Source organism: Triturus cristatus, chromosome 11, assembly GCF_964204655.1.
Source record: "Triturus cristatus chromosome 11, aTriCri1.1, whole genome shotgun sequence".
NCBI lineage: Eukaryota > Metazoa > Chordata > Amphibia > Caudata > Salamandridae > Triturus > Triturus cristatus.
In genome coordinates this window covers 812,585,334-812,605,673 of record NC_140594.1, presented here as the reverse complement: position 1 = coordinate 812,605,673, position 20,340 = coordinate 812,585,334, and the positions used below count along the sequence as shown (strand labels likewise).

General features: G+C 45.3%; 1 protein-coding gene across 1 annotated transcript in view; it reads left to right on the top strand.

The window, feature by feature from the left end:
• Positions 1 to 20,073, top strand: part of LOC146785470 (uncharacterized) — a 110,431-nt gene extending 90,358 nt beyond the window's left edge. Inside the window, exons 2-3 of the mRNA XM_085634533.1 lie at positions 18,454 to 18,497; positions 18,721 to 20,073. Coding sequence (XP_085490659.1) covers positions 18,476 to 18,497; positions 18,721 to 19,661 — 963 coding nt within the window. The 5' untranslated portion in view covers positions 18,454 to 18,475 and the 3' untranslated portion in view covers positions 19,662 to 20,073. The remainder of the gene's footprint in view (positions 1 to 18,453; positions 18,498 to 18,720) is intronic.
• Positions 20,074 to 20,340: the final 267 nt, after the last annotated feature.

The window sequence follows — 20,340 nt, the reverse complement described above, 5'->3', positions numbered from 1 at the left end:
GCGAATTTTTGGATAGATTTGCCGTAGTATACATTGATGACATTTTGATCTTTTCAAACAACCAAGAAGATCATGTGTCCCATGTGAGAACCATCCTACGAAGGTTGTTAGAAAACAGCCTTTATGTCAAACTAGAGAAATGCGCTTTTCATGTGAACCAGGTGGAATTTTTGGGATTCATATTGTCTCCAGAAGGAGTTAGTATGGATCCAGCCAAGGTGAGAGCAGTGCAAGAATGGCCGGCCCCAAGAAGTGTAAAAGAAATCCAAAGTTTTTTGGGCTTTGCAAACTTTTATCGAAGGTTCATTTTGAATTTTTCAACTACTGTCAGCCCAATAACTCGTATGCTGAAAAAGGGAGTGACATTTGATTGGACACCAGAAGCAGATTCGGCCTTTCAATTCTTGAAGCAATCTTTTGTCTCAGCACCCATTTTGTTACATGCTGACCCAGAGGAACCCTATTATGTCGAAGCAGATGCCTCAGATACCGCCATAGGTGGAATCTTATCCCAGCGGCATAAAAATACCGGCCAGCTACATCCAGTGGCCTTTTATTCGAAAAAATTAACTCCTGCTGAAATCAACTACTCGATCGCAGATAAAGAACTTTTGGCAGTGAAGGAAGCTTTTCGAGAATGGAGACATTACTTGATGGGTGCACGTCACAAGATTACTGTGTTTACCGACCACAGAAACCTGCAGTTTTTGAAATCGGCTCGAACCTTAACAGCACGACAGTTAAGGTGGTCCTTGTATTTTGCGGACTACAATTTTGTGATCACCTATCGTCCTGGAATGGCAAATGGAAAAGCGGATGCTCTTTCAAGAATTGAAACAGAATCAGTGGAGAAAGCTATCGGCAAAGAACCCATCATCCCAAAAGAAAAATTCATTTTAACAATTCAATACAATGAGCTAGAAAGTGAGATTAAGAAGAACATCTCAGCTGCAGAACTGTCAACCTGGTTAAAAGAAGCTCCAGAAAGAACTGTCAAGGAAGGATTGCCGTATCATCAAGGACTTCTTTTCATCCCAACAAAAGAAATCCGAGAGAAAATCTTGCATGCTTGCCATGATGACCCATTGGCTGGTCATAAAGGAATACAAAAGACTAAGGAACTAATCAAGAGGACCTTTTGGTGGCCAAACATGGGAACTCAGATACGACAATACGTCTCCACCTGCGAAAGGTGCGTAAAGGGAAAAACGAGTAGGTCAGCTCCACATGGGTTATTGATGCCGTTGCCCACCGCACCTCACCCATGGCATACAGTCGCAATGGATCTTATAGTTGACCTTCCCTCTAGTCAAGGCAATAACACCATAATAGTATTTGTAGACACATTTTCAAAGATGGCCCATTTTGTACCACTAAAAGGTATTCCCAGTGCATCCCAGGTGGCACAATTGTTCACACAACATATTGTAAGGGCCCATGGGATTCCAAAGGTACTAATATCAGATAGGGGAACCCAGTTTGTCTCATTTTTGGAAGGCATTCACCAAAAGTTTGGGAATAGACTCTCGATATTCTACGAGTTACCACCCAGAAACCGATGGGCAGACTGAGCGGGTCAACCAAGAGTTAGAACAGTACTTAAGGTTGTATCTTTTAGATCAGGAAAAAGAGTGGTCAGAATTGGTTTGGACCGCAGAATTTGCATACAACAATTCCATCCATAGTTCAACAGGGTACACACCTTTTTACTTAAATCATGGGAGGCACCCAAGTGTATTCCTAGGAAAAGAGAACGAGACAGTTCCAGCAGCAGGACAGTTAGCACAGGAATTCCAAGACTCCTTTTTAATAGCCAGAAGAAATTTAGAGAAGGCAAAAAAAGGTTACAAGATTCAGGCAGACAAGAAAAGAAAAGTAGGCCCTGTTTTTAAAAAAGGAGATAAAGTTTGGCTTTCCACTCGACATTTAAAATTGAAAGGAAATAGAAAGTTCCAACCCAGATTTATTGGCCCTTTCAAGGTGAATAAAATGGTGAACCCAGTAGCAGTTAAAATCCAATTACCTTCTCATTTAAAAATCCATCCAGTCTTTCACGTGTCATTATTAAAGAAAAATCCTCCAGATGTTAGGTTGAGTCCAACTCCGCCTCCAATTCAAATAAATTCAGAGAAAGAATTCGAGATAAATCAGATCCTAGACTCAAAGGTTAGAAAAAAGAGACTGTTCTATTTAATTGACTGGAAGGGATTTGGTCCAGAAGAAAGATCATGGGAACCCAGTTCCAATGTCCATGCACCAAAATTAATAAAAAGGTTCCATGAGAAAAACCCTAACAAACCCAAGGGGGACGACCTTCTGTTAGGGGTGAGTACTGTCAGGAATCAGCCAATCAGTGCAGCGACCATCTCCCTGAGCAGCAATAGAGGAAAGAAATACCATAGAATCAGTTGCTACCCTCGGTGGAGCAGGCTATATCCACGGCGGAGGTTACTGGACCGAGTAATTTTCAAGGTGCTCCAGATTCACCATCGCGGGATTTTCAAGATGGCCGCCGACGCTTGGAATCCGAAAGGTGAGCAGTCTAGTGTTCTAAGGAAGCAGAAAGACAGGTGCGCGCGAGTGATTAACGCTCCTCGCACTTCAACTGAATCTCCTGAGGCGAAAGCAGCATCTTCCCGCCGCGCCTGTCAGTTCTGAGGTATTTCGTTTAGAGACACTTTCGGAAGCTGAAGTAAGTGTCTCAGAGAAAATTCGAAGAATTCCGTGAGTAGCGTTTTGAGTATTCTGAAGGTGAAGCACCAGAACTTTTTGTGAGAACCTTTGCCGAACTAGTCCAGGTTTTGAATCAGTTTACGAGAGTTATCCATCGTTCAGTCAATTGCAAGTCTTTAAAAGAAAAAACGAAATTAACTAAAAGTGAGACGACAACTAATTGAAGGTTCAGAGACTAATTTAATTAACAAGGAAAAGAGAAAAGTGCAGAACTTGAATTAGCACTAATTATCTGAGGAGATACCAAGTCCTAAATATATATATATATATCTAGCAACCAACATTACCAGGAGTTTATACCAGCGCACAAATAAGAAACAGCAGCAAGCAAGACGCAAGCGTAGCAGAGTCTACCCACGACTTCTGAAAAAAGCATCAAAATAGAGAGCAGTTATCCTCCAAATAATAACAGGTAAAGAAGATTAAAGAAGTAGTGAGGGAGAGTAAAAGTAAGAACTAGTAGGAGATTGTGTTTCTTAAAGATTGTTATGCTAATCTGTTACAGGTGTTCCTTCAAACACGATTGAGAGCAGAGCAGAGTTGAAGGGTGAACTTAGAAGCGCCTGACTGGAGGAGTCTCTCTTTTGTCCCATTCCCCTTTTCCCCCCAATTAGTGTTTTTGGTTGAATATGTTAGAATACATAGACCGGAAGCACTGGTAGAGGGAATTTGGGAAATATCTTCTGCTCCTGAGGAAGTCGACTAGAAGAATCTGACATTGGCCCACCGGGTCCCTGAGAAAGTTTGGGGAACGGGGTTGTGGAGCCGCTTTACAAATGAAGGGAGAGATACCTTGTTGAGCATGCCTGAAGAGGAAAGGGCGTCTTATACTCATCTGAAAAATGCTTTAATGCTGAGATATGGCTTAACCCCTGAAAAGTACAGACAAACCTTTAGAGAATGTAAGAAGTTGCCTGGTACTACGTGGGTTGAATGTGTCTTTTTTTTGCAGAGCCATGGATGGTTGGGTAAAGGGTAGCAAGGTTGATAGTTATGATGCTCTTTATGATTTGTTTGCTTGGGAGCACTTGTCTAATAACTGTTTTCCAGAGCTACGCCAGCACCTTGTTGATAGCAAGATATCTAACCCTAGAAAACTTTCTGAGGAGGCGGACCGCTGGGTCAGTACCAGTGTCCACAAGGGTCCAGTGGGAGACTCAGCCAAAGGTGGGCAGGGTCCCCAGCAGAAGAGTGGGGGGGACAGGGGTAAACGGAGGGAGTTCCAGAAAGGGCCCCAAAGTAATCCCCAAGGGAACCAAGGGAAGGGTTCCCAGCCTCCCCCTGGAAAGAAGCCAGAGGCCCCGACAGGTAAACCTGTTCCAAGTGGCCCCATGACCTGCTACGCTTGTAAGGACACCGTTATTATGAACCCCAGTGTCCCATGAAGGATTCCAATGCACCACCACGTGCACCCCCTCGTCAGCTGACGAATGTAGCCCTGGGAGGGAATGAGATGGGTGCCCCCGGTGGGTGGGGTCCCGCAGAAATGTCCCTGGTCTCTTTAGGAGACGTGGAAATGGTCCCTCCAACCCCTCTGCCTAATAACACTAAAAAATATAGGCAGTGGGTGACCATTAATGACCATAGGGTGGAAGCTCTCGGAGACACCGGAGCGAGTGTGACAGCTGTCAAGTGTCACTTGGTGTCCAGAGAGCAGGTGGTCCCTCATGCATTCTACCCTGTTGTAGCTGCTGACAACTCAGTCAGTGTGAGGTAGCTCAAGTTCCTTTTGAGTGTGGGGGGGGGGTCTCAGGTACTCTTCAGGTTGCTGTGAGGCCCGCCATGCCTGTTTATTGTCTCCTGGCCAATGATTTGGAGGACTCCCCTTGGGCTAAGGTGGAGAGAAAATCTCTTCTGGAAATGTTGGGTCTGCCTGAGTGGGTGTGTGCGACCACCCGGTCCATGTCAGTCAGTAAGGGTGTTGATGTGGCCCTGGAGCCTGAAAGTATGGCCCAGGTCCCAACCGTGAAGAGAAGAGGCAGGGGGCGCGGGAAACCGTCCCCCATCGTTCCCGCGGTCCAGGAGGGAGCAGACCCTGAGGGGGATGCCCTGGAACCGACAGGAGAACAAGTGGCCGAACTGGGAGACCTGCCCGAGCTGACCCATTGGCAGCAGGATGGTGGTCCCTCCAGGGAGGAATTTTGTGCTGAACAGGAAGTGTGCCCTTCTCTTGTGGGTATGAGGCAGCAGGCCTCAGCCCAGACGACAGGTGATCAGTCAGGATCACATTGGATCTACTGGGAGAACGACCTCCTGTATAGCGAGCCTAAGGCTGCTGAGCCTGGGTCAGCCCGTGTGCTGGTGGTACCCCAGCGCTTCCGAGCCTTCCTACTGGGGTTGGCTCATGACGTTCCGTTAGCTGGACGTCTGGGGCAGGACAAAGCCTATGACAGGCTTGTCACCCATTTTTATTGGCCCCAGATGAGAAGGGATTCAGATATCCATTGTAGGACCTGTCAAACTTGCCAGGCAAGTGGGAAAAGTGGGCGGAAGCAGAGGGCTCCCCTCCAACCTTTTCCCGTCGTCAGTACCCCCTTTGAGGGAGTGGGAATTGACATTGTGGGGCCACTGGACCCCAAGACAGCCATGGGCAACAGGTTTATCCTGGTCTTGGTGGACCATGCCACCCGGTACCCGGAAGCCATCCCTCTCTGCACAGTGACGGCCCCAGTGGTGGGACGGGCACTGATGGGTGTTTTCTCCCGCATGGGGTTCCCCAGAGAGGTGGTGTCAGACCGGGGCACCAACTTCATTTCGAATTATATGAAGTCTCTGTGGAAGGAGTGTGGGGTAACCTACAAGTTTACCACTCCTTACCACCCTCAAGGTAATGGGCTGGTTGAGAGATTCAACCAGACCGTAAAAGGCATGATCATGGGTCTTGAAGAGCCAATGAGGCGTAAATGGGATGTCCTCTTGCCATGCCTGCTGTTTGCTTACCGTGAGGTGCCACAGAAGTCTCTAGGGTTCAGCCCATTTGAGCTTTGTATGGTCACCCGGTAAGAGGACCTTTGAGTCTGGTTAAAGAAGGCTGGGAGCAATCTCCCAGGAAACCTCCCCAGGATGTATATAGTTACATGCTGGCCTTTAGGAACCAGACTCGGCGCTTCAGAGATCTTGCTCAGGCAAATCTGGAGGCCAGCCAGGAAGAGATGAAGCGGTGGTACGATCAGAACGCCACTCTGGTTCAGCTTCAACCTGGTCAGAAAGTTTGGGTCATGGCCCCTGTGGAACCTTGTGCGCTCAAGGACAGGTGGACTGGACCATTTGAGGTTGTGGAGAAAAAGAGCGATGTCACCTACTTGGTGGACTTGAAGTCTCCCAGGAACCCCTTAAGGGTCCTGCATGTCAACCGGTTAAAGCCCCACTTAGAAAGGTCCGAAGTGGGCATGCTCCTTGCCACAGATGCTGGGATGGAGGAGGAGAGTGAGCCTCTTCCTGACCTCCTGTGTGCAAAAGAAAAAGATGGATCAGTGGATGGTGTTGTCCTCTCTGACACACTGACCCCCTGAGCAGCAGCAAGATTGTCGCCATCTGTTGGTACAATTCCCTGATCTGTTCTCCTTAATCCCTGGTGTCACTCAGTGGTGTGTCCATGATGTGGACACTGGGGACAGCACTCCTGTGAGGCACAAGGCCTACAGGGTGACTGACAAGGTCAGAGCATACATCAAGGAGGAGGTCTCCAAGATGTTTGCCTTAGGGGTGGTTGAGCCCTCTAGCAGTCCTTGGGCCAGCCCAGTGGTCTTGGTCCCAAAGGCTGCAGCGCCTGGTGCTTCACCAGAACTTCGGTTCTGTGTGGATTACCGAGGACTCAATTCGGTCACCAAGACTGACGCGCACCCCATCCCCAGAGCTGATGAGCTCATCGATCGGTTGGGGGCTGCCCGGTACCTTAGTACGTTTGATCTAACGTCTGGGTACTGGCAGATCGCCTTGACTGATGGGGCAAAAGAGAGGTCTGCATTCTCCACACCAGATGGGCACTACCAGTTCCGTGTGATGCCCTTTGGGATGAAGAATGCCCCTGCCACATTCCAGAGGTTGGTTAACCAGGTATTGGCCGGGCTGGAAGATTTCAGCGCTACCTACCTGGATGATATAGCAGTGTTCAGCGCCAGCTGGGAGGAACACTTGCGCCACCTCCAGGAAGTGTTGTTGGCCCTGCGCAGAGCAGGCCTCACAATCAAGGCTAGTAAGTGCCAGATTGGGCAGGGTTCAGTGGTGTACTTGGGGCACCAAGTAGGGAGCGGCAAGGTGGCCCCCCTGCAACCCAAGATGGATACCATCCTGGCTTGGGAACCGCCCGAAACCCAGACTCAGGTGAGAGCCTTCTTGGGTATCACGGGTTACTACAGGAGGTTTGTCAAGGGGTATGGCAACATTGTGCACCCCTTGACCTCGCTGACTTCCAGGAAGCAGCCGAGACTTGTGATCTGGACTGACGCCTGTCAGAACGCCTTTGACACCCTGAAAACTGCAATGTGTACAGAACCGGTCCTCCAGGCACCCGATTTTTCAAAAGAATTCATTGTCCAGACAGACGCTTCAGAGCATGGTGTGGGGGCTGTTCTAGCACAGATGAATGAGGAGGGCCGAGACTTACCTGTAGCCTTCATCAGCCGGAGGTTACTTCCTAGGGAACAAAGGTGGAGTGCGATAGAGCGTGAGGCATTTGCTGTGGTCTGGGCACTGAAGAAGCTAAGACCCTACCTGTTTGGGACTCTCTTCCGGGTTCAGACAGACCACAGGCCCCTCAGATGGTTAATGCAGATGAGGGGTGAGAACCCAAAGCTGTTGAGGTGGTCCATTTCCCTACAGGGGATGGACTTTACGGTGGAACACCGCCCTGGTACAGATCACGCCAATGCTGATGGTCTGTCCAGATTTTTCCGCCTTAGTGATGAGGACTCCCTGGGTGAAGGGTAGTTCTCCCCACATTTCAGCTGGAGGGGACACGTGTTAGACCTGGCATCATTGGCATGAGTCTCTCCTCCATTTTTTTCTGTTTGCCTCCTCTGTTTACGATGTTTTTGCTGGTTTATTGCTTTGGGCACTGTGCCACTGCTGATCAGTGTCACAGTGCAAGTGCTCCCTATGTTAAATTGTTACATTGATTGGTGTTACCATGATTGGCTTGGTTGACATACTGTTCAGACCCTAGTCTAGTGCACTGCGTGTGCCAAGGGCGTGTAAGTTAACTGCTGCTGGTGGGCTTGCAGCACTGGTTGTGCCACCCACAGAAGCAGCTTGTAAAATGTGTCTCCGGCCTGCCACTGCAGCGCCTGCGTGCAGTCCCTGACTTCCATGTCGACATGGCAAGGAAACCTACTTGCCAGTCTCCAAACCTTCACTTTGCCACATTTCAGACACCTCTATGGTAGGCCCTAGGGCAGGGTGCATTGTTGGTAAAAGGTAGGTCATGCCCTGATGTGTGTGGCATGACCTAATAGTGAATTACAGCCATTTTCGTTTTTCACTATTGAAGGGCTACCTGCCTCCCATAGGCCAGAATGGGCAGACGGATTATTAACTCCATTATAATCTATCTGACTCAGGGAGCATGGTAGCAGGTCGAGTTTAGTATCCCTGAACTCAGAATTTAATAACACACCCTTTAGGATGGATGGTTTTTAAATTCTATGTTTGAAAATAGCCCTTTTAGAAAGTGGCTATTTTCTTGTCCAACTATCCACCGGTCTCTGCTGGTTTGGTGTGTGTGTCAGGGGCTGGGTGGCTCCAGAGGTCTGAATGCGTCAGTGTGGGGTGAATGAGGCATTTACACATAGCGTGAGGGCAGAGTAGCCTGCCCTGCCTGACACAATACTTGCTCCACCTCCTGCTGGGCGACTGATAGCCCTGCTCCTGCCAGTGACAATACTGGCTCCGCCTCCTGCTGGGCGGCTGAGGACTCTGCCCTGCTCAGTGAATAGGCCAGGTGCCTCTGCCTGGCAACATCCACAACGAACCTGAAATGGGGGGAATTTCCCTGCTTGGACAAAGGGAACACAGGAGAAAAGGGGTATAAGAGAAGGACCCCTGAACCAAGAACTCAGATCACTTCTGACAAGGAAACCTGTACCAAGGACAAGAAGCCTGCTGATCTAAGGACTTGCCTCCCCTTTCTGCCAGAGTGCTGTTTTGCTGTGGAGGAACCTGAAAGTTGCTTCTTTATTTTTGCCAAGGAACCAGGAGAGAGGAACTTGGTGTGTACTCTCTGAACACTTGCTAGGAAATCTCCAAGGGCTGGAAGAGTGCCAGTCTCCTGTTGAAGTCACAGGGCCAAAGGACTTCACCATCTGCTGAATTGCTGAATTGCTGGAAAGTATTGTTTCCAGGACACAAGGGAAAATCTGCAGTCTCGACGCCGCCGCTGAATCCAGCTCGACATCGTGAGTAACGGCTCCAGTGTCCCGAGCCTTCGACGCCGGCCGCCGGGCCCGATCGACGCCAGCAGCAACACCAGTGAGCAGTGGGTATCGGCCCCGGCTCCAAGTGACCCCGTCTCGACGCCGCTGCTGATCGCATCGACTCGACGCCCTTCTCGAGGCCGTGAGCGCTGCTCCGGTCCGACATCCCTCGACGCCGCTGCGGATCGACCCGAATCCGAGGCACGATCGACGCCGACCTCGACGCCGACATCTCGACGCCGTGGATCATCGTTTTCTTCATTTCTCAAGGTACTGTACTTGTGGGGTCTGTTGCAACTCCAGGCTCGACGTAGCGCTCCTCGCGGTCGACTCCGAACCTTGGGAATCCTGTAGACTCGACGTCGTGTGACTCCTGTGGGGGTTACATTGTTGCCAAAGAACTGTTTCAGAAGAACACTTAATTTTGTTGCTAAAGAACTATTTGCCAAGAAGAAACCTCACTTGAACTATTCTTTTTCTTTCCAAAGAGTATTTATTAAGACTGGTATATTTTTGTCGTTATTTGGTCTTGTGCTAACCCTTATATAAAAATACTATTTTTATATTAATTTCTGTGTTGTGTCCATCTGTAGTGTATTCACTTTATTGCTGTATGTGGTCATAAATGCTTAACACACTGCCTCTGAGATAAGCCTGTCTGCTCTGCCAAGCTACCAAGGGGGTAGCAGGGGTTATCTGAGTGTGTAATCCCCTTGCCCTGAATAGAGTTGGTAGGTCCCTATTTGTCAGAAGTGTATACCTCTGCCAACTAGAGACCGCCGGTTCTAACACAACTGATGAGACTGAACAGGTTTTTGTAGTGAGCAAGCTTGTTCTAAAGAGCGATACTGTGGCTGAACAATTTATCAAGCAAAAAGAGGCCAGAATGTAGAAGGCGAGGAGGGAAGGGTTAAACTGTTTACTTTTGGAAGTGAAGCTAGCACTCTTTACAATACCTTTATTGTCTGCGTCTAGGTACTTGTCTTCAAATTTTGAAAATGTGTTCTTGTAGAAGAGCCCAACTGAAAGTTTAGTGTTCAGGGCGTTGTTGGTATAATTGAGCCTACTCTCAACGTAGGCTCTTTAGGCATATGTGTTATCACTTTAATGAGCTGGTCGTCGAGGGTAATGTGGTCTTGGTTAAACATTGTTGCTACGTGGTAAGTGAATGTTGCAACTTTATTATTGTTGGCTATGTTGGTATTGTTAGCTTTTGTGGTTTGGCTGTACTGCATCTGGTCAGTACTGTTTAGATTCCGATACATGTCTGGACCCTTACACAAAAAACTTGATGCACAAAGAACTTGGTTACATTTGTGGCTTTTTTAAAAAAAAAAAATGTTTACCCTAGTTGCAGATTTCTTGTTCTTTGAGGTTCTTTTGACCTTTTGGATCTTTATTTTTTTAATTTTGTGAATTCCTTTTGAAGGATGCTGCTTCCCCCTTTATCATGTATTATTTTTGTAATCATTATTATTACTGCTATTATTATAGGGTGATGGCAGGTCCCTCAACCATGATGCTTTTCACATCCTCTTACTACCTGTGTTTTACCTGCACACGAGCCCTGCTCCTACTTTAAGCCATTTGAAAGAACAGAGGTCCACAACTTTCAGCCTAACTGTAATATTCCCTGCATAAAGACAGGCTGCTGAATGTTTTTATGAACAACCTGATGACTTTATTATTTTCTGTTGCATCGTGGCCTAAAATGAAGCTTGACAATAACTTTCCAGTAGTTCAAGGACACTGGCAGAGACTAGATGTCTGGTCTTTAGAAATCTGTATGTAGTAATGTTTGATATTGGATATTGACCATTGTGTTATTTTTTCCTCTTGACCTGTACCCATCTTCACAAATGGCAATAAATAGCCTGACCCTCTGTTCTAGAATATCAGTATATATGTAGAGAGTATAGAACCTGTGGTTAAGATAGAGACACATGGTGTCTGACTCTATTGTGCTTTTTATATGTTGTACGTTCCCTAAAACCCTGCCTAATTTCCCCATACAGATTAACTCTGTATAGAATATGGGAATTGTAATAAATATCTTACTCTTGATGTTACCTAAAAGGAACTGCAGTTCCAAATACGTTACAATGTTGACTACAGATGTGTCTATGGGGTTGATTACTGCTGAGTTGGTGGGGTAGTGGCCACAAGGAAACCCTGCATGGAGGAACCCTATCTTCTGGTTACACTTTATGGTAATTTGGCCTCTGATTTAGGAAATGTTTGCCATGTTTGATGGTGCTAGATTCTGGCTAGGGCAACCTCCCAGTTCCTTTTTAGGATCCCCGGTTTAGCCAGTATCAACACCAATCATAAATTTGTCCTTTCATGTGTCCGAAGACAGGGTGATATCAAGTGGTGCTAAATCTATATTTTTTTATTCTTCTTATTCAGACCGCTCTATAATCGCACGGCCATTAGAGAGCTAGCTGGCACCAAACTACCACACTTCTCAGGCCAATACTTCCATTTAACTAATGCCTGCTTCTTAGCTCCTATACCTTTCCATTTCAGAAATCTTTCAACCCTATAGACCCGGTGTGGATCGATCAGTATTTAATTTTTTTTAATAGCTTTTCATTGTAAAAGTTACCCATACGCTCTTCGCCATCATCTCTTAACCTGTAAATGTATACCTTCTTTAAGATATACACTCACCACTATATATATTTTGTTTCTATAAGTATACTTGTAGCCTTCTGTAAAGACCGCCCTCTACTTAGACACTCTAACACAATCCTCTTCTTTTGGAAGATGCTTCTTTACTTTGGTAAGTGCTTTACATACATGGTTTTCTGCACTACTATCAAATTTTGCGATGCAAATTATTGGTGTGTGTTTTATGCATCTGTGGCAACAGGAATTATAGCACTCTTTAATTGATTGTAATATATCTGTATGCGATGTAAGCTTTGAATTGGAAACGTAGCCACATCTTAAATATTAAAGTTCTATTAAAATGTTCCATCACCATGGCTTTGACCTCCGTGTGTGTTCATAAAATGATGAGTTGTGTATTTTAATTATTTCTTAAATGGCTTTTTTTAAAATTATTTTCCAATGTCTGTTTGAAGTTTTTGTGGGGTTTACCCTCTGCTGAATATGGCTGTAAAGGCCAGCATGAGCAGTCTTAACCACTAGAGCATACTTTGCAAGAATCTCTACAACCGTAAATGTGTTTTATAACCTATTATAATGTTTGGTTATATCTTGAAAACAGATTGTCTACCTGCCATTGATAATTAATTTGTGCATTAACAATGGTTGATCTCCTCTTAAAAGACTTCTGGTGGTCGTATGGCATGAATACGCCTCCTACCCAGATAACCACTCTTTCACCAGCATTCTGTTTACTGGCTTTTTTTCAACTCTGGCCCTTCTAAATGGAGCTTTTGCACTTCCAAAACTACCAACCCAGCTTTTATTGTAATACATCTTCCTTAAAACCTCATTGGCCATGTTATCTGACCATGTAGTCCATGAAATGAAAGACCATTGTGCATAAGATCATTTGATTAAAAGAAAGCACTCAATCAGCACATTCCCCCTCCCCCCTGCCCCACAAATTTACAGCATATTTATACGTCTTGTTGCTGTTGTTGGCTGGGATGCTGGAATTTATTTGGATACATACTGACATGCGCAGCAGACATTACTAGAGCGGTGGCTGGTAAATTGTCAGTCATAGGTTTTGATATTATTACAGCTAAAATGTAAATTGCTCTATATATGACTTCTGTCGCCCTCCTATAACTTTTTATCAAAGGATACTTCAGGTATTCAAAAGAGAATACAACTGTCATAAAGTACATAAACTTTACTATGGAAATTATCTTCAGTGAAAAGCTTAAAGGTGACTTGCAGACAGCAGTATTAAACCCTTCATGTTGTTGTTGTACACATTACAGTATTCATTATAGGTACAATTCGTTGACACCACTTTGATATGCACGGATGACTATCACACAGCAGCACCCCAGGCAGAACACGAACCTTTGAATAGCTGAGAGTTGATGGATGTATTTCGGATATTATTTCTTTAACCAACACTTCTATCAATTTTACGACATGAAGTATTCGGGGTGTACAGAAGAATCGGGTTGCCCACTGACATTCTGTTGCTTGCCCTACAATTAGCTAAGTAGCATCAAGTAGTGTAATAATAACATGATAATGCAGTCTCTGCTTTAAAAAAAAAAAAAAAAAAAGTTGGGGGGGGGGGGGGGGAGACTAAAGAGCTTCCAAGTCGCCTATTCTCAAAATGTGCATTCCATTGCATACATGCTTTTCTACAGCTCTTTCAACCATCCTTCTAACAGTCAAACATTGCTCTCACTTGCGCCCAAGTTTTGTGCAGGGTTTGCACGCACATTGGACCTCTGTGAATGTACTTGACAAGACCCTAAATCTATTTGGATGGATATTTCCCCCTTCCAAATGATACAAGAGCCTTAACGGATTATATACTTTGTGTGGGTCTAACAAAAAACACATTTGTGACAGTTCTTGCCATATATGGAGTGTGTATTCACTTGGGAGCCTCTTGCTATGAATCCTTGATTTAAGGAATATAACGGAGTATAAAAGTCACTGTTTGACACAGGCTCTTCACAATAGTTGTCACAAACCATTTTACAAGTGATATCTCGTCAAAGGGTACATCTTGGTCTTCCTTTCGAAAATCAGCATTATTATGCACATAAGCACATTTCTTACATGCCTCTCTGTTTTGGATTGTGGAACTTTTAGTCTGTTTAGAACATCATAAGTAGTAGAAATTAACACCATTAACAGTTAGCGGCGTACCCTCAACCCCTGCCGTTTTTGCTGATGCTTTTTGTGGGTAAAAAAAGAAACACAATCTATAGGTTACAATTGAATATATACATATACTGTATAAAGTGTTGGTAAACCTAATTATTAACAGAGCTACATTTGGTATGTTTGGAGGCAGTTTTGACATCTTGAAAGTTGTTCAGATCCATAAATGCATTACTGCTGTATAAGGCTGGCTAGGCTCTTGCATAATAACGGCATCAAAAGACAATTGGTCCAGAAACCCCATATCTTTGAACTCAGGCGAGTTAGGAGCCGGTATAGATTCTTCTGCATCTCCATCTCTGCAAATTTTCTGCTGGTTCTTCGTACTGGAGGGCTGTTGCAGTCCTTGATGAGGGATACCCGCTGCGTCAAATCCTTGCAGCTAGGATTCGCAGAACTCCTCATTAAAATCGGTGTTGTGACCTGTATCTTTAGAACTGCTCTGCTCTATTGGCGTAGATGTCACCCTGAGTTAATATTCATTGATGGCGTCAATATATTTGTAGCAGTTATCTTTTTAGCGATGTCATTGAATCTCTTCATAACAATGGTAAAGCTACTTTGCTGTAGGTTTTCTGATGATTTGTAGTCGGCTGCGTTAAGAGAAACTTATGTATCCACTCCACAAAAAAGGGGTGTACTTCTCTACATCGCATGATTTTCAGGGGTTATATCTCAAACTGGTCACATGATCTTCAGAGTCCTGGTTCATGGCTGACATCGAGTATGGGCCAGATGATGCGATTAGGCCAGTTGACTAAGGCGTTATCACATGACCACCTACAGGCACATGACCACCATGGTCATCTGACACAGAAGTAACACCACTACCGGGGAGTGAACCCCCCCCCTTCCTCTGCCCCCCCCAAGGCCTGGCTACAGAAGTGACCTCACTACCCAAGCAGGATAACTGTCAATTATTAGTTCGATTAAAAGTATCCTTTTATCCAACTCACTTCAATACCTAAGTGACAACGGACCTCAGTTCATGTCGGGCAAGTGGAACGCGTACATGGCAAGGAATGGCATAAAGGTCAAACGCACATCCATATATCACCCAGCGGGAAATGGTCTAGCCGAGCGGTTCAATAGAGTCATTATGGGTTCGGTACAGTCAGCGATTGGAGCTGGGAAGTACTGGGAAAAGTAATTAAAGAGCATGTTGTGAGCATATAGGATCACCCCGACCAGCACAGGATACAGCCCCTTCCAGATCTTAAGAGGTCGAGACCCCTTCACGAAGGACAATGTTGCTTGGAAGGAGCGCACCATCACGAGCAAGTGGTCTCCAGCCGTAGTGCACCACAAGCTGGAAAAAGTGCAAAGAATATATACGGAACACTACAACAGAAGACGAAATGTCAAGGAGACTGAGAGAGAGGAGAGTGGGTTCAAGTCAAAGTAGCCCAGATAAGAAGGAAAGGTGACAGCAAGTTCAGAGCACCCATGCAAGTGGAAGAGGTTTACAACGGAGCAGCCCTACTGAGCGATGGGAAAGTTTGGTCTCAGGACAGCATGTCCAAATGCAACAAGATACTGCGATGGAATGAAAGAAAGTAGACACAGTGACTCCCCAGTCTCAAGATACTGAAACTAATCCAGCAGGAGAAGAAACCATAAATACTAGAGAGAGCGAGGAAGAAGTAGAGATGGGGAGAGATCCAGGTGCCTTGGAACTCTCGGGAAACACCAGTGGATCACCTTGTAGAGGAGTTCCCCCGAGTATAGAAAGGAGTGAAGCAAGAAAATTTCCAAGAAGCGGCTGTGTACACTTCCAGCACCCCGGTGAGACTTACCCGCACGGGCTGAGCTGTGGTAAGACTGTGGAAGTACAGCGACTTTGAGATGAGAATGAGTCCACCAGCAGGTAGACTGTAGACTTTATCATATGTGTGAAATGTATATCCGTAAAGAAGGGAGATGCGTAGCGTCGCGCTCTAGTCTTTACGGTCCAACATGATGACGTAGAGCGCAGCAGCCATTTTGGGTGCGATGAGAGCCTGCGAGTGAAGTGGAGGTCTCCCGGCACTCTTCCGATGCGTGCATAGTATATTACTAATAAAACTACACTTACCTACAACAATTGGGGTGCGAGCAGTTCTTCCTCCCTGGGGACCCACACACTACAGAACCCTTGTTACTTCAACTGCCTGGACAGCATGGTTACAAATCTGTTCCTCAGAGTGGAGGGGTTGCAGGAGTCTGTTCTTGCGTTTTTTATTTGTAAAATGTTAGATGCTGGCGCCCGAAGATTTTCTCAGAAGCGGTGGCGACTGCTTTGGAATGGGAGTGGTGAGGCAGGGGGGTTGGGTTGGATGGATTAAAAACAAAAACTAAACGTACCTTCTCTGCCACGCCACCGCACACCTCTCCCGCCGCCGCACGTCTCGCCTCAGTCTGCTGGAAGCACCCAGGCTCCCGGACTCTCTCAGCCAATTGCAAAGCTGCAGGAGCAGTGTCGTGATTGGTCTGAGCATCCTGTTTATATGCTTAGCGCCTGGGAGCTTGTGCATGTTCTCCACGGGGCTGGGCAACACAGCCCAATGGAGAACATGCCAAGTGTGCATGACGGTTTGACCGGCCCTAAAGGGCCGGCCAAACTGATGTGCACTTAGAGGATTGGAAACCAGTCCTCCCCAGCTCTGGTGTCGGAGCCCAGCCCGCCTCTGCTTCTGCATAGAAAAATAAAATAAGGTCCTGAAATAGCAAAGGGGTGGCGCACCTCCGTCTTCGTGCAGGAGCCGCCACTGCTCAGAAGCACTCAACCAGCGCTGACAAATGTCTTATTTAGTCTTGATTCTACCTGGTGCCTCCTTTTCCACTACCATACATTCCTTGTTTCTTTATTTCTTTTATGGGTTTATTTAATTTCTGATTTTCTCCCTCAGTTGGGTGTTTTCCTTGATTCTCTTTCCCATTCTTTCCTCATTTTGTGTCCCCTCACCCCTTATTGCTCTGGGTCAACGTCAGATTAGAAAAATTAAGTGCTGGCCCTCAAAAATGAGTACCGATGGACTCCACCTGCATACCCAGCTCAAATTAAACACTGCCTACATGCAACCCTTGGGGTGCAAGCAGTTTATTAGCCTACAGCAGTAGTAGAGCTCCTGTAAAGCACACAGCTCACCAGTAAATGCCAGGGACCCCGTTTAAACTGCAATACCTTTTGCTTTCTAACAGTCCTCTTTTAATCTCCCTTTATGGTAACGTGATTTATTTGATGTCATTTACATTATATGTTGTGCAATATATAGATCAATAAAATGCAAAGTGACGTACATCTTTGATTTTCTAAATGTGTATAATAGACACCCAGACATACTTGCAATGCTTTTTCCATTGAACTCCTAATATTAGTTGTGATAAATACACGCTAAAAGCTGCTTGCATTACATACTGCTACAGACAGCACTTCTTTCTCTCTGACTCGAGGGACTTCTAGTCTCGGCCTAAAGCACTGCAATCTGGCACTGCAGGCATTTTTATCTAACTCAAGGAATTTCTAGTATCTGCCTAAGGTGTTGCAGCTTGGGATAGAACACACTTCTCTCTTACTTTCTTTTTCCCTTTCCCTTTCTTTTTTCTCTTTCCCTTTCTATTTTTCTTTCTCTTTTTCTATCTTTCTCTTTTTCTCTCCTTTTCTTTCTCTTTTTTTCTTCTTTCCCTCTTTCTCCTTCTTTCTTGCTCTTTTTCTTTCTCCTTCTTTCTTTCTCGCTCTCTTTCTCCTTCTCTTTCTTTCTCGCTCTCTTTCTTTCTCGCTCTTTCTCCTTCTCTTTCTTTCTCGCTCTCTTTCTCCTTCTCTTTCTTTCTCGCTCTCTTTCTCGCTCTCTTTCTTTCTCGCTCTCTTTCTCCTTCTCTCTCTTTCTCGCTCTTTCTCTTTCTCGCTCTTTCTCTTTCTCGCTCTTTCTCCTTCTCTTTCTCTCGCTCTTTATCTCGCTCTTTATCTCGCTCTTTATCTCGCTCTTTCTCTCGCTCTTTCTCTCGCTCTTTCTCTCGCTCTTTCTCTCGCTCTTTCTCTCGCTCTTTCTCTCGCTCTTTCTCTCGCTCTTTCTCTCGCTCTTTCTCTCGCTCTTTCTCTCGCTCTTTCTCTCGCTCTTTCTCTCGCTCTTTCTCTCGCTCTTTCTCTCGCTCTTTCTCTCTCTCTTTCTCTCTCTCTTGCTCTTTCTCTCGCTCTCTCTCTCTCTTTATCAGCAAAGTGTTGATTGCAGTTTTCAAAACTACTACTCTACATATTTCTGTCGGTAATCAAAGCCTATAAGTTAGCAGGGTGCACTAATACTCCTGTTTCACTGGTCTTTGTATATCCTCAGGTTCAAAGCCTTTTATTATTCCAAAGACCATAACATATGTTTAGTTGGCTTTTGGCTAATTGTAACGTTTGCTACATTTAGTGCATAAACAGCCGTATGACGTTTTAGCATTACAAGAGAAATGAAAGATTTCTCATGAAACCCATTGTTTTATTCTCTATTAGGATCTTGCAACACCTTGAAGAGATGCCACACTTGATAAAGGAAGGTGAGTATTCTTGTTTAGCAAAGAGGCTGTTGATTGCATTTGGGCTTAATTAACTTCTCGGGCGGTGGACTTGATGCAAACAACTTCCCTTTCTCTTGATTACTGATGTTGGCAAGGGGTTATAAATAAAGAAGAAATAACTCTAACCTCTGCAGTAGACTGCTTGTCTTTAGGCTGTATGGTCCCATGGAGTAATGCATGAAAAATCTGTTTCTTTCAACAGAAAGTGGGACCATTAAGACGACGGACGGCTTGCAAATGAACCATACAATGTGGGATGCTCAGAGGAAAAAGAGAAACCCTGTAAAAGAAGAAGAAATTCCTCCCACTGAAATTGCGCCAGCAGAAGACAAGCAACATCCCCCGACGTTACACATGTACCAACCATATGAATGCTTTATATGTGACAAAAAATTCAGTCAGCTGTCCAGTGCAAGGCGGCATCAGAAATCCCATTCAGGGATAAAACCCTACAAGTGTACAGAATGCTGCCTAAGCTTCACTCAGCTTTCTTATATGCACAAGCATCAGATGACCCATTCTGGGGAGAAACCATACCAGTGTACGGAATGCTTTAAAACGTTTACATGTAGCTCCAACCTCCATAAGCATCACAGGACTCATACAGAAGAGAAGCCCTATGAGTGTTCTGAATGTGGTAAACATTTTAGCCAGATGTGTAATCTAAAGAGACATGAGGAATCCCACAAAGAGACAGCCACTGAGAGCCAGCAACTGTATCGATGTGAAGAGTGTTTAAAAAGTTTCTCCTCCAGCTCCAGTCTCTATAAGCATCATAAGAGTCACACAGCGGAGACTCCTCATAGGTGTCAGAAGTGCGATAAGCGCTTCACGTGGGCATCACAACTGATTGATCATCAGCGATCTCACACAGGAGAGAAGCCATACCCCTGTACAGAGTGCAAGAAAGGCTTCCTTTGCCAGTCTGATCTGACGAGACATCAGAGGATCCATACTGGGGAGAAGCCGTACCCCTGTACTGAGTGCAAAAAGAGCTTTGCGCAAAACACTGATCTGTCAAAGCATCTGATGACCCACACTGGCGAGAAACCCTATGAATGTAAGGAGTGTGGTAAGCTCTTCAGTCAGATATCAAACCTGAGGCGCCATCAGAAGTGCCACTCTCAAACACTACTCGATTAGTGAGGCAGTACCAGTGTTAAGATGTGTAATTAAAGGGAGCTCGAGTCTCTGAAAACAGCAGATGATCTGTACTTGACCTGAAGATTCTTGTAACATTGACTAGGAAACTTTTTTTTTTATTGATAAAATACAAAAGCAGTATTTTTCCCATTAATACATAAGCAGGCCCAAAAGGAATTTGCAGTTGACCACAGCACGACCACTATAGATCACAACATTGAAAGAACAACATTTCCAGAAGATATTTGTACTGCAGCAGCTTCACTTCACATGATCTATTTTTATGGGCATTTTCCAAAATGAAGAAGATGGCATGAAACCCTTCAAGATTTTTAGAAAAAGAAGCATCAGAAAGAGCAAAACTAAAGACTTCTCTTTGTAACAAATAAAGAATCAAGCATTATGATACCAATACTAAGGAAAGTATTCTTGATTTGTAGATTGTCCATCATTCTGGTTTACTACATACAAAATACTACTGAATGGTAAAGGATGGGAATCACACTCAGTCCAGTATGGGACTAAGCGAGAAGGCCATCCACTCGATAAGGGAAACTGCATAGGATATACAATAATATACATAGCAACAGCGTCCCAAGAAATAGGAGAAAGGCAGAGAACTGACGCAATCCCATCAGGTCCAGCTGGAGTGATGAGAAAGTAGTAAGGTAGAGAATGT